This window comes from Anolis sagrei, chromosome 1 (genome assembly GCF_037176765.1).
Source record: "Anolis sagrei isolate rAnoSag1 chromosome 1, rAnoSag1.mat, whole genome shotgun sequence".
Lineage (NCBI taxonomy): Eukaryota > Metazoa > Chordata > Lepidosauria > Squamata > Dactyloidae > Anolis > Anolis sagrei.
The window spans coordinates 86,821,295-86,836,811 of record NC_090021.1 but is presented as its reverse complement, the minus strand read 5'-3'; the positions used below and the strand labels follow the sequence as shown (position 1 = coordinate 86,836,811).

Genomic DNA, 15,517 nt, shown 5'->3' with positions numbered 1-15,517 from the left:
AGAGACGTAATTTTATAGTTATTATTTCTCCAGCGAAACCTCAAGAAAACCAGGTAACCCCAGTTGTACTGAATTTTCTGGCTTTGTAAAATGGTGGTACATTGGCAAATGGATTTCCACCACTCCAAAGTTTCAGGGCACAGATCTGGAAAAATCTGTATTGGTGTCTCCTGGTATTTTAGTGAGGATGCTTGTCTTTGTAATGCTTTCATTATCTTGTCTTTGTAGGGTTCTGTGCTTCTAACACCAACATGGAGGGATGACTATACTTCAAAACTGACACAGTGGTAGTAATGGCATCATTCACAAAGTCAACAAATAAAGGTCTGCATGGCTACATATTTTAGAGGATTGCAGGTTGGAAACAAAAATCAAATGAGGTAATCCTAATTGTTTGCAGTTGCTATAACTATAGTGTAATACATACTTGCAGTTTCTTTGGGCTTGGCTGGAAGAAAGGGGGGAAAATCAGAAACTATCTGAGACAACAAAATCTTTAGGGTGAAATATTAATTAAAACTGTAATTATCAGGCAGATTTCTGCAGCCAACGTTTCTTGTCCAACGAACCAATTGTCTTTCCATGTATTTACTCCACACATATCTGCCTGGCTGTTTGCATATAATTCCCACTTTGTTGGTAAGCCTATATTTAATAGTAATAATACTTTATTTGTAGCCTGCACTATCTTCCCAAGGGGACTCAGGATGGCCATTTGACAAGAGTTTGGAACTAGGTAATTTTAGATCCTGGATTTCATTGCCTTATGGAACAATTTTGGGTTGCCATGTGCATTTCTACAGTTGTGAATGACACAGTATAGTTATCAGTGAGGAATGAGGTTATTACGCCCTAACTATCCCTGACTAACATTGCTATTCCCCTTTCACCACTATCATGTAGAAGCAATTTTGATTGTTTCTATATTCTTGGCAGCAGAACAGTAACATCCCCCATTTTTCTACCTGTATTAAAAGAGAATGAGAACTATAAATCAACACAGTTGTGCACATAAAACTCAGTTAAATCAGCACTTTCATGTCCACAGGAATGATATACAATTTACTTCTGCTTCCTGGGTGTTGAACAAAATTTACATGAACATAAATATCATTTTACTGCAGAAAAAGTAATATTGTTTTTAAAATGAAAATAATCAAATGAACAGATGTAACCATATATGTGCCCAGCTAAACACCTCCTTGACTGATACATTATTTAACATAATGTTTTTAAAAGCATGGTTTAGTGAGCAATATTAGCCTTGGCAGTCCTGTGTGAACTGTTCTGATACTGGCTCTGTTTATAGTTGAACACATCATTATTAGGGTTTCTTGTAAGTTGCTACCAAACTTTGAAAGCCAAACTCTAGCCCCAACCCTCCAAACCTTCCACACACAATTAAAGACCTGGCTTTTCCAACAAGCCTTCGACCATGTTTTAGACTTTCTAATAATATATATGAGGACCTTTAGATTCTTTATTAGCACTTTATACTTCTGAGATTGAATACTGCTTTTTTATCTACAGCAATTACTGTATTTTATTGTTTTTACCAGGGGGTACTGTGAATTTATCACGTGGTGTTGATTGTTTATTGTCTACCTGTATGTTTTGTTTTGCACTTTTTGTATTTTGCATGTCACACCTTGAGTGTTTTGTGAGCCACCTCGAGTCCCTCTGGGTGATGGTGGCAGGATAGAAATATTATTATTATTATTATTATTATTATTATTATTATTATTATTATTATTATATCTGATAGTAGCACAACTATCTGGTACATAGCTGCCTGTGATACAATATATATCATATACCTCATGTTGAAGACTTTTATTCAACATGGGTCCCTTCAATTGCTTTTGTCAATAGCTAAGTGAACATCATTCATCTTGCAAAAGCACATCAGTCCTTTCATTGTTTTATTGATTTTCTTCATCAAATGAATTCCTCTTTTAATCAGCTTTAAATTCTCCCAATCAGTATGTAGTTCATTTCCATTTTGCCTTGATTCTTTGTTGTTCAATTAGGTTTTTAAAAATGGTTTATAATATTGCAAATGTTTTTGAAAAAAAATCTGAGTGTGGAACAATCACATCCTATCAAGATTCTTGCTGAAGGTCATTACTTACTTGATTAGAGATGAGGAAGCATTTTGTCCTTATACATGAGTAAGCGGCTTGATTATTTTTAAAGAAAAAAATGGCTTAAGTGTATAACAGGAATAATGCCAGGCACCCAAGGCCACATTATTCTGCTGAATTTGTCAGCTCTGCTTCCTACATTGCCAAATGGCTGGGTATAATAAGCATAGTGTTATTGCTAGTTTCTGTATAGCTAGTGAAAGCCCTTTGGAATGAAAATGACAACTGAAAACAAAGTATGTACCTGTTTTTTTGTGAAGAACGTCTTTGTCGTGCTTAACAGCCTCTTGTCCTGCAAGACAGAAGCAACACAATATAAGCAAAAAAGATAATTAGTCATTCCATAGGATACTCTTGTAATAATTTCACCCATCTTCAAATATGGTTCATGTAAAGAGAGCACTATGACATTACTGAATGTGACACTAGCCAGGAACTATCCAGGTCAAGCACAAATTGGCATGAACAATTTGCATAAAAGTCTAATCATATGATTGATCACCCATGGGCTTTCCCTATGTAAAACAGAACATTATAAATCAACCTCATACACTTCACATATGAAACTTGGGACACACGTGAAAGCCCCTTTGCACTTTGAGCTCAGTTTCTAGCAACTGAAATGCGACAAACACAATGGACGAAAATGGGAGGAAAATTGAACATTTTATATGCAGCTGAGAAAATGAGAAGACAGGGGATTAATCTGGATAGTAGGAGAGTATTTTGTTTGTTATATGTTTATATATACTATCAAAAAAATTGAGTGAGTCTTTGCTTTTTCCTGCATGCTGACATTTGTCCACTTGTCTTCCCAAGAGATTTGCAGGATTTTCCGGAGGCAGCACTGATGGAATCGTTCCAGGAGCTGCATGTGATGTCTGTAGACAGTCCACATTTCACAGGCATATAGCAGGGTTGGGAGGACAATAACTTTATAAGCAAGCATCTTGCTATCCCTACGGATGTCCCGATCCTCAAACACTCTCTGCTTCATTCAGAAAAATGCTGCACTTGCAGAGCTCAGGTGGTGTTGTATTTTGGTGTCAATGTTGACTTTGGTGGAGAGGTGGTGTCATGAATCTATCCTTTTGCCAGGAAGGCTGAAGCCTGGAAAGTCAGTAGCTGACATGTTCAGAGATAGGCAGGAGAGCTAAGAGGCAAGAGGGAGGAGTCAGCCGACTCCTGATTGGCTAGAGCAGTCAGGGGAGGAGTTAGGTTTTAGAGGGAAAAAGGCTGTGTCTTTTTGACAAGCTGGGGAGTTGAGCTTTAAACATCGTAGAGTGAAGAAGTATTTTAGGAAGAGAAAACTTTTGAAGTGAGCCTTGAGATTAGAGCATAGGATAGGCAAAGGTTCCTGAAACACTGTACATAGTAGGGTCAGTGTAGGAAAGCCTATTTTGCTCTGTGAGGCAGACAGTGGGCTGTTCTCAGGGACACACTGTGTCAGTGTAAGGGCCAGTGTGGAGCAAGGAACTCACAGGAAACAAAAGTTAAAGTCTTAAGAGAAGACTATCTGTCTAACCAGCTAAGCCTCTGAAACGCATTAAGCTTTTGTACCACTCTTATGAAGAGTTGATTTGTTCACCAAGTTTAAAATAAACCTGTTTCTATTTTTCATCTTTAAACTGGTGTCTGCCTCGGTCTGTCACAATCATCAGATCTCAGCTAACCTAAAGACAATTCAATTTTCAGTCCAGTCAACAAGAGAAGCAGTTATTAAAGCAAAACCAAGGGCTTGAGCAAACTTTACCTATTTTCACATTCACACTTATGTTTTCCTCAGACATTAATTGAGGTGGTGGTGGCAAATCTACCGAATTAACATCGTTAATACAGTTGGTCACTCAACAGTATTACTGAGGTGGGATAAGAGAATCTTTCCTCCTGGTTATAGTCATTTATCTTTGTTAAAGTAGTGTCCAGCTGAACGTTAACCCTTTAAACTGGTGGGCAGTGGTGGGTTAGTCTATCCCCTCTGCCCAGTGTGTCGTTGATCTCCTTTATATTGGTGGCAGCGGTGGGATTGCCTTTTTCCCCTGCCCAAGCTGTCGTTCATCTTTTTTACATGTGGCTTCTAAGGTAGCGGAAATGGTCAACATTTTCTAATGTCACACCATTAAGCTGTATCTCTGGCACTGGAGAGGAATTGGCTGGTGACTGCTGGAAGATCACTTTGGTTTTCTCGATGTTCAATGACAGGCCGAGCTTCTTGTATGCTTCTGCAAAGGTGTTTAGAGTGGCTTGTAGGTCTTCTTCTGAATGCGCACAGGTGATGTTGTAATCAGCATACTGGAGTTCTATAACAGATGTTGCTGTAACCTTGGTTTTGGCTTTCAGTTTGCTGAGGTTAAATAGCTTGCCATCTGTAATTGTGTAGTGTAAAAGGGCCCCAAATATGATTGTTGGACTTGAAAATGTCATGTGCTTCCTATCCTAACAAGTGAGTGGGAGTCTAGGAAAATAAATAGTAAAAATATGAGTAACATAAAGTAAGCACTTCTTGCTCCAAGATTCAAATTTATGAGACCAAAATGAAGTTTCAAAATATAGTTCTAAAAGTAAAAGTTATGTTATAGCTGACACGGGGAAGCTGTTTCAATTCCTCTGGATTCCTACTTTGAGTTTTTACCGGGCTGCTTTTGTTTTCCATTTTAAAGCACATGCCGGTTGACCTGAAAGATCTTCATGCTGTGGAAACTACTATTCAGAGCTCGGTTCCATTGCACAGCTGTGTATATAACTGACAGTTTGGACTTGGCCCAGGAATGAAGCAGCAGCTGCTTTACATAATGCAGTGCTTGACAGATGCCAACTGAAGTTCTCTACATTTGCTATCTTGCTGAAATTTAGATTTACCATATGATTATCCTATTTTTTCTCAAAAGAAAAACAAGAAGAAATGTGTCTTCAGAAGTGTAGATGATTATATTGAAAACACAGTTGTTTCCAGAGTTTAGAATAGTTCTTTTATTCTTTTTCTGATTTGGATTCCAATACTCAAAATCCACTATCATGTAACTACTGGCCATGCTATCTAGAGAAATATGGGAACAGGAACACAAAAAAGTAATTTTATATGGTCACATATTTCAAAAGTGTATTTCATTATTTATCTTAAAATTCCTCTGGATAAACATTTAGCTACTAAACTGTTAAAGATCAACAGGCAATTTAATTCACTTCCTCTTGCAATCATGATTGGTTCGCTGGAAGTATCATGTCAGACATAAAACAAACAGTTTGAGTTGAGACTGGGCAACTGAAATTTGCTGAGTTCTGCATTTAGCTCCCTTTTTAATGCTCTGCCAAGAAACCACCATCCAGGAAGTTGTTCTGTAGTAATGTTTGCAATTCTTCCATTTCAAGCTGATACTTCTAAAATTTGAAGCAATGCAAATATGAGTTGTGAAGGGAATACAATTGCTAAAAATTAAGCAATTTCCAAGTCTGTCCCAGCATGTGACTGCAAGGTTGAGATGGTCCAAATAGTCCAACCCATGCCAAATATAACACTGTATAACACAATTTTTGTTCCTAGGTTATAAATGTTTTCTCCTAATTGGTTCTATCATGAAGACATGGAAAAGGTTTATTAAACTGCAAAAACTTTGCTTTTGCAGGACATCTTGCAAAACTATTTGCTATAATTTTTCAACAAATATTTCCTAGAGTCTTAACCAAATCAATATAGTTTGTGGCAGTTTCTAGAGTATAACAACTACTTCTAAAGTAAATATTGCACAATTAAAAAGGAAATAACACCTTTGAACCATGAATTCCCCCCCCCCAAAAAAAAATTGTTACACAGTGTAATCAAAGAGAGGACATAGATCCACATCTCTCTGTAAATTGTGTGTCTGTGACTATATAAACAGCACACAGTTACAGAAATTTGGTATCATTCTTATTGGTGGAATTCTAGCTTATGAAATCCTGGGATATGTAGTTTCATGAGGAACTTAGAGCTCTCAAGAAGTATCTCACCAAATGACAGATTTCAGGATTCCACAAAATGTATTTATATTTCTCGTGTCAGGGCAGTCAGTCAAGTTATATTACATTTCTAACAGAACAAAGCAAACAAACAGAGAAAATACAAAATGTGTGAGTTTAGTAGTTGATTAAATGTCCTTTGACCAGTATCTGGCCACTTGGAGTGCTTCTGGTGTTGCTGCAAAAAGGTCCTCCATTGTGCATGTGGCTGGGCTCAGGTTGCATTGCAGCAGGTGGTCAGTGGTTTGCTCCTCTCCGCACTCGCATGTCGAGGATTCCGCTTTGTAGCCCCATTGCTGAAGGTTGGCTCTGAGCTCAGTCTGTTCAGGTGCCAGAGCTCAGTCTGTTCAGCGGCTTCCAAGTCGCCCAGTCCTCTGTGTGCCCAGGGGGGAGTTTCTCATTTGGTATCAGCCATTGGTTGAGGTTCTGGGTTTCAGCCTGCCACTTTTGGACTCTCGCTTGCTGAGGTGTTCCAGCGAGTGTCTCTGTAGATCTTAGAAAACTATGTCTGGATTTAAGTCATTGACATGCTGGCTGATACCCAAACAGGGGATGAGCTAGAGATGTCTCTGCCTTGGTCCTTTCACTATTGGCTGCCACTTCCCGGCGGATGTCAGGTGGTGCAATACCAGCTAGACAGTGTAATTTCTCCAGTGGTGTAGGGCGCAGACACCCCGTGATAATGTGGCATGTCTCATTAAGAGCCATCTCCACTGTTTTAGTGTGATGAGATATGTTCCACACTGGGCATGCATACTCAGCAGCAGAGTAGCACAGCGCAAGGGCAGATGTCTTCACTGTATCTGGTTGTGATCCCCAGATTGTGCCAGTCAGCTTTCGTATGATATTGTTTCTAGCACCCACGTTTTGCTTGATGTTCAGGCAATGCTTCTTGTAGGTAAGAGCACGGTCCAGAGTGACTCCCAGGTATTTGGGTGCGCTGCAGTGCTTCAGTAGGATTCCTTCCCAGGTGATCTTCAGAGCTTGGGATGCTTCTCTGTTCTTGAGATGAAAGGCACATGTCTGTGTTTTAGATGGGTTCCACAAAATGAGACCATAGCATTTAAAATCGAGTCAAAATGCTATAATGATGTAAAGTAAATATGCTCTGAGTCTTCACAGAGGCCTTAACATCTTTTACTGGGAGAATTTTAGAGAAAAGCCTAACACATTTTACTGGTTGAAGGAGAGGACAAGGTGGTGCTGTTCCTCTTCTACCTATAAGAGCAAACTGGTCTGGCAGCTGGATTTTACCGCAGTGCTGATGATGAGACAGGTCATTTGAAAGGAGCTGAATTACTCAGGGGGCACCAAAGGAGATGCCCAGCACACACAGCTCTGATCTTTTAACCTTGTCATCACTCCACAGCTTCCCTGCTTCCCATCATCTCACAACCTGCCACGTGAGGCAGATGCCTCACTCTAGGATGGAAAATCCTGCCCTGAAGAAATAGATGACCTAGCTATTCTTTGCACTGTTGCCAAGTAGTTTCTTAGTTACTAAATAAAACCTTTTCTGAGATGTTGTCATTTCAAAAACTCTTGTGGATCTATCTGGATTTTTAGTTATGGAGGCATAGTTTTATTAATAAGTTCTCTGTAAGACTCCATTTGGGGGAGTCACTTTTTATATATATAGAAGCAACTCTACAGTAGCATCAGAATGACAATTTGGAAAACAGAGTGCCAGAATTCATATTGTGTTATGGAAGCAAATATTCATACTAAAAAAACCCACTAAATAAACATACAAACTGCTGATCAAGAAGAATGACAGACCCTCTAAGTCTCTACTGCTAAGGGCATAACATACATTCAGTTTGTCTGATGTGATTTGCTCAGCTACTCCACTACTACTCAGCTACTATTTTCACTGGACTGCTCCTCTGTTTCAGGCTTCCTTGTAGCATTCATGTGTAGGAAGTGGAGAATTCCTTTAGGGACTCAAAGGAACTTTGTAGGACCCAAAGATGGCAGCCAAAGTAACTATGTGGTACTGGAATAGCGCTATGGCCTCACTCCAGTAGAAGTCAGGATGCAGCATGTCAAATTGAAGGATGGATAAAGCATCTCCAAATTTATCACAGGCCTTCTTAATTTACCCTCTCAACAATTTGCATCAGGCAAGAAGAAATTGGGTCAAGCTGCATATCATGTTAATTATGTAGCATGCAGTTCCTTCGCCTGTTTCTCTTTATATATATATAATTTACTGCATACCAAGGGAAGCTTTTTCCCACTGTTTTTAACAGCTATTATAGTGATTGGTGTCTTCTGGGAAGGTGGAAGCTAGAGAGAGGTGTTTTAAAGTCTTAGGCCCTCATTCAGCGATCCTAATCCAAACTGATCTCCCAATTTTCTAGGAAGTAAAATAACAACATACTGAACATGTGGTAGAACTTAACACCAATTTACAAAGGACCCTTTGCACAAATCCTAAATGAAAGATTTTCTTGATGCTTTATGTTCTACTTTCTTGTTTAAAATACAGAGCAATAAAAGCAATGTATTTCATTCATTCATAATATGTACTAGGTGGACAGCAGGTAGTCAATTGATTAGGTGTGCCTCCCACAATGTTGAGCAGTTGCCTCCTATCATCCTCCAAATATTTTTGCTTATAGAGAATATAACTATTCACTGAAGAATAAGGATATATTTATATTTAAAAACGCAGAAATAACTACTGATCTTGGCAGAACAGGCTTGTAGGGAAATTGTCCCCTGGAACTGCTGAATTTTTCCACCCACTTCTCTAGAAGAACCAATGTTGAAAATGAAACATATTTCAGTTGTGTGATAGGGCTGAGCATAGGAAATGTTTTGTGAAGCATATCAGTGTTAAGTGACTTTCATTTGTGTGTTATAGATAACTGTGTGCACACTATGAAAAGAGCTAAGGCTTCCCAGCAAAATGGAACTGTAGAGGAGAGTCTACTGAACAAGCCAGTACCTGCCGCATACCAGTACTGCCATCTGTTGAGGAGTTACGGAGGTGGAGGCATTAATTTTCATTCAACCCTTGTATGACTCCAACCAATTAATTATCAACAGCTATAGCATGTAGCCAGAGGTGGCCCTAGGTAATTTTCAATGGTAAGCAAACAGTATTTTGGCGCCCCCCCCCCCACCCAATCACTGATATATATTTTCTGTTCGTCATGGGAGTTCCGCGTGCCATATTTGGTTCAGTTCCATCCTTGGTGGAGTTCAGAATGCTCTTTGATTGTAGGTGAACTATACATCCCAGTAACTACAACTCACATATGTCAATGTCTATTTTCCCCCAAGAGCACCTCAAGAGCGCCCCTGGGCAAAATCAACTATACTGCAAATGCTTACTTTGCGTAATGGGTTTGAGCCGCCTCTGCATGTAGCTTGTAGGCAGCAAGACAAGCAGAGAGAAACAAATGCCCAGCCATTCACATGCTGTGTTTACAAGAGAGGCACCAAATCCCATCTGATTTTGAAAATTAAGCATGGTTAGCCCTGATTAAAACATTTTGAAATGTACAGCTCCAAAAGCATTGGATTCCTAGATGAGAGCGAAATAACTATTTCCCCAAGTATTTAAAAGACCAACTAGCAACTCCATTTCTCTTGGTATCTAATTGTTTTTATAGTTCTTAAATATCTTGTATATATTTAGGACTTCAGAATCTCCAGTCTATATAATTATTAAAAATCAAAACGTCTGCCAGAAGAAAGGTTGAGAATCACTTTTATACCAAGGAAGGAAAAAAAATACTTTGCATATCCTGATGACTGGGCTAAGAGAAGCAAACAGTTTCCTACTTGTTCCTAAAGTGGGCAAATGGAGATCTATGAAACTCACTCATTCTAGCCCCAGCCAACCCTGAAAAAAATTAATGCTCAAAGTGACAAATCTCAGTTCATATCTTGGGGAAGATTTCCAAGTTTAAATGCAAAATTCAGATCATCTGAAGATGCCAGCCACAGATGCAGGAGAAACATCAGGAGAAAATGCTAAAACACAGCCATACCACCCAGAAACCACACAACACCCCAGTAATTCCAGTCATGAAAGCCTTTGACAATACAATACAAAAATCATTTATGTTTCATATACACCTTGTATGCATAGCCTGAAGGTGATTTTATATAATATTTTAAAACAAATTTGTGCATGAAATAAGGTTTGTGTCAATTGAACTATCAGAATAAAAATGTGCAACTCTCTCAGCCTCTGATGTGGATAATTTTTGAATATTTTGGGATTCAGATTTCTGGATAAGGGATGCTCAACCAGTACAGCTGTCTTGGAATAAACAATGCTATGATTTCACCAATGGAAAAGAATAAAAATATTCAGTGGAATCAAACATAATTTGAAAGATAGAACTAATCTACTGAGGAAATTAGAGGAATAATGTACTGTTATTGTACACATAGATTTTTTGAAAATCTATGTGTACAATAACAATGGTATTTAGTTAAAGTTTATACAGGTTTTCTTACCTCTTAGACTGACTACAGTAGTATTAGAATTTGGTTGGGAAACTCTTGTTTGCAAAAGTTTCCCAACCAACTATTCTGCACTCGGAAAATAACAGCAGGTAGATTTGCTTGCTCAATTTGTACATTGTGAAATGTTATAGTGAGTTAAAATGTCAGATTGGTTAATGGCCAAGCAAAAGTATTATGTTTGAAAATGATAATACATTGCATATAGTAGCCCCAAGTTGGTTAACATACTGTTTGTTATCTTGAACAATATAGATTTAGACAGTGCCAAGCTTCCATTAGCGACAGCAACAAAGTAAAGTATCACTCTATTTTAATAAAAAATATAAATAATTGAGTTCTGGTGACATTTTCAAATTGAAATTTTGCCCTTCAGTGTTGCAATAATTTATTTAAAAAGGTTACATATTCTAAATATAGATTTTTCAAAAAAAAAAAACCTGAGTTACTTAGAGTTTCAGTACTTGCATTAGCTGGACATCAGGTTTTGAGATTAAAGAAAATTAAAATATAGAATAAAATTCCTAATTAAAATGTATTTTCATGCACCATTTGTGATTTCCTTCTTATATTTGTTACTACTGTTACGACATTTCTCTCTCTCTCTTTCAAACATCCTTATGCAGTGTGTCTAATGGGATTCACATCACAATGTTTTTCCTGCCATGCTCCAATTATGTTTACATCACCACACAGTACAATTTCAACTTTTTCTAGTTTTCAGAAAATGATTGCCATGTGCGAACCACCATTCTTTCAATAAACTACAAAACTATGGAACTATGGTGAATCCAAAGACATAAATCTCCCCTAAGATTCCAGTTGCTTTTATCTTTCTACTAAGTGCACTAATTATACAGAATGAGGAGGTGGGGAAAAGGCCTTTCAGTGAAGGAGCTGCTCTAACACTCTTCCTTCCATTGATTGCATACAACATATTATTTACAATTTGTTAGTTTTCCAAATATCAAAGTTTTCAAGTTTGTGAGGAATATGCTCTCTCCTTTAGGGTACAGGCATTCAAACGTGAGCTAAATCTGCAAACTGTTTTTAATGTATTTTTATATATGTTTTATTATAATATGTGTATTTTATTTATGCATGTTTTACTCTGTTCTTGGCACTGTGCTGTGCCGGTTGGTAGCCGCCCTGATTCCCTCTGCTGAGGTTGAGAAAGGATGGGATACAAATGCCCTAAATAAATAATAAATAAATAAATGTTCCACCTTATGCAGCTGCCACATCTTCCGGTGATAATTAAGTGTTAGGGTGAAGAATGGGTTTTGTGCCACAGACCGCTGGTATTTGAATCTCCTATTTGTTTCTTAGGATATGGAGTTATCTTTCCTCTAAGGGAGTTTAGTCACACATAGCTTTCTTCTACTTCACTTTTATCTTCCTAACAACCCAGTGAGTTAGGCCAGGCTGAGAGAGAGTTATTGATATAGTAATTATGGTTCTCAAAACTATACCATAAATTGCTAATTTTTCTTGCGAGGATTGTTGTTGTTTATTTGGGTTGATGTGTTGTGTCTCAGAATAAGATTCACCTTGCTCTCCACAACAAACCAGCCACAGCTGTGAGGTATATAGTTTATTGTAAGGTTTTCAAACAAGAAGCAGTTCATAAGCAGTGAAAAGATCAATAGTACAGGTTATAATCCAATATAATCCATATTGCCAAAGCAGGAGACTTGAAGCACAGGTTCAGTGTAAAGTCCATGAAATAGCATGAAGCAGCTTTCCCCAGAAAGCCAGGAGCCTGAGCAAGCCTTAAAGCAACGTTGGAACTGACAGCGAGAAATCCCCAGAGCAGAGCATATTTTCACTAAACATCAAAACAAGCAGCTTTCCCACCAAACTGATGATCTCAACACTTGGCCGCAATCCGTGGGCTCCGTCTCAACATCTGGGCACCTTGACCCTGGTTCTCAGCATCTGTCTTATCATCTGCATTCCTTTCCTGTGAGAACTGCGGCCTCTCTACAGATACAGGCTGTGACTGAGAAAACTGAAAGCCAACATCATCAGCTGCACTCTCACTCTCATCCCCATCATGCTGTTGTTGTTGAACCACAACATGATGATTAAGACTCTCTTTAACCACATTTTAAAATACTCTTTCATATCTCTCATTACAACTCTCTCTCTCTTCTCTTTCTGACTGTCAAATCCATATTCACACATTCCCTCTCTGTACTAGGTGTGTGTGTTTCTCTCTCTCTGTGTGTATGTATGAAGGGGGCGGTTGATTTCTACTTGCTTTTTGCTCGAGTCTAATTCAGAATTCAACCAACTGAGGCTGAAATCCCATACCCGGGAGTAAATAAACCTCAGTCAAAGAAATGAGACTAACTCTGAGCACTCAGGCATAGGATTTTGGTCTCGTTCAGCTACCTGTTAGAAAGAAATATACTGTACACAGTGGTTTTTCAGAGTGCTTTCATCACCCCCTTCTCCTTGTTTTTATTACATTTCTCAACACAAGACCATTATTTTTACTTTGCTTCAGGCCAAGTGAGTATTTAAATAAGAACATGTAATCAGAAAAAGCTGCCAAGTGTGCTTAGTACCTGCAGAATGGTGAAGGAGAAATCAGACAATGCCACTTAAAATGTGTGAAGGTGAGAAGCATAATACATTTGGGGTGACACACTACCAATTTGAAAGAAACCATTATACTTTACAGCTGAGCAAGAAGGAACATTTGTAGGATATAAACACTCTGCTTTGATTTCACAGTGAACTGAAATCCTGTTGCCCTTGATCAATATAAGAAAAAGAAAGGAAGGAAAAGAAAAGAAATGAAAGAAATGCTGACTACCTCAACTTTCCATTACAAAAATCTTTCCATTGGAAAAAACGAATACAGAACTTTTTGCATTTCAAAAGGATCAATCCAACCTCAAAAGAAATGCTATCTCTTTATACTCTATAAAGAAGATACCATTTGTAAAAGAATATAGATGAGAAGTTCCTTAAGTGTCTGGAAGTACGTGCTGGCCCTTTCTTTGTTCATGTGACTCACTTTCTAGTGCTTTTCTGAAAATAAATAGATACAGCTATTACATGGTATAGGGAAACTATCCCCAAAGTTGCCTATTAAAAACACAACTATGGTTGATAATAAGAAGCCTGGAAGCTGATATATACCAGTGCAGATGATTCACCCATTGACCTCAGTATAATAATTGTTGATACGCTGCTGTTCACTGGGCTTTCAACAGGAGCATAACTGGAGATGCTAGGGAATCAACCTGAACCCTGCAACTTTTCAAATGCACAGGGAAAGTAAATCTATTCAGTTCTTTTCCAAAGTCTTGCTGAAGCATTATACCAATGTAACTTGCACACTTTATGTACCTGCTTGCATGTGCTTGCTTAATGAGATAGCCAATAACCCCTTCCATTAATGGTTTTCCATTTTCCCAGAGTGCAGTGGATGAGTTGACTGTGTTAGTGCATCTATGCACTGACGAGGAATTTTTTTGTTTAAATGTTCGTTTGAGAATTGTAATCCTCTGTCAAAACTCTGCCAGTCTCTGGAAAATAGTCACAGAGCTTTTGGTACCTATCCTACATCCGGAAATTAGTGGCTTAGTTTAGCTAGGTGACAGAGCCAGAAAAAAAAGTGCTTTCCTCATCTTCACTGTTTGGGTCAGGAAGTGGAAAAACCCATCACTATGAAATAACATGGAATTTGTTGGCATCAGCAAGAGAAACCATCCCATCAGCAACCAAGCTATCCTCCCAGCTTCTGCTTCCATTTTCTGCATTTAAGAAAGCTGTGTCCACTTTATTGTGACATAGTAAAATATCCTCAGTACCTACCACTAAGTAACAATAACTAGTGGCAATTTGTGTATCATTGGCCTTTTATTAATTCTATTTTGTTTGCAACACTGAATTATGCAACAAATTAAACTATTACAGTCCCTAGAGAAATGGAAAGTAACCAAGGGACAAGTCTTGTGATCATGTACATACATATCATATGAATTATGCTCACTTGAATCATTATGAATAGAGGGATGCTGCACAAATCAGGAAACATCAAAATGACAATGTTTACGAATGAAATATTTTCTTAGGTGGATATAGTCATTTTGAATATGAGGAAATGTGACTTTATTCTCATAGATTTCCATAAGGTGCTGAAGATTTATAGGTAGCAGAATTCTTCTTATTTTACAGTGATTTTTTCAGATCTTATTTTGTGAGAGCTATGTGACATGTCACTTTTTGTTTCTTAAAATATTTTGTTGTCTAATAAAGCACAGAACTGAACATGGATGCTTGCAGCCAATTTACACATTGGGTTATGTTTTTCTGACAAAATGTCAATGTCCTGTCACACGCATTCAGCATCACAATATCCCATTTGCTCTGGAAAATATCGTATTCACATTATATAAATTCTAACATTAAAAATGGATGGGCAAAGGCATTTTGGGATTTTGGCCAGACAGTGAAGAGCACACCCTTTAAAATACATGTGGGCACTATTCCTTGAGAGGCTGCCTGTGACTCCTCCACTCCTCCCTTCCCTTGATAACAGACATTGGACAAAATGATATTTGTACATATGAATATTAGGTTCACACATGAGGTCTGTGTAGTGAAAACAGAGATGCACAAAGTTCCAGCCCACTGATATTTTTTTTCCTTCTTGGCTGCCCTTAACCCTAGAGTGACACAGTTTCATCACATTGCATACAGAAAGTCATAAATGGATTTCAATCTGTGCTTAAGAAGGATGTGGGTACAATTCTTGTAAATCTTCCAGATCCTTTCAGACAAGCTTTAACCAGTATTTTTCTGAGAATGGCTTGGGAGAACTTTATCTTGTAATAACAAAATCTTTGTTCCCTCTCTACCATCATCTATTCAGT

At 38.1% G+C, this 15,517-nt stretch overlaps 1 protein-coding gene across 1 annotated transcript in view; it reads right to left on the bottom strand.

The window, feature by feature from the left end:
* LOC132774713 (triadin-like) overlaps positions 1 to 15,517 on the bottom strand; it is a 133,675-nt gene that overhangs the window by 28,349 nt on the left and 89,809 nt on the right. The window contains exon 43 of the mRNA XM_067466871.1: positions 2,389 to 2,436. Coding sequence (XP_067322972.1) covers positions 2,389 to 2,436 — 48 coding nt within the window. The remainder of the gene's footprint in view (positions 1 to 2,388; positions 2,437 to 15,517) is intronic.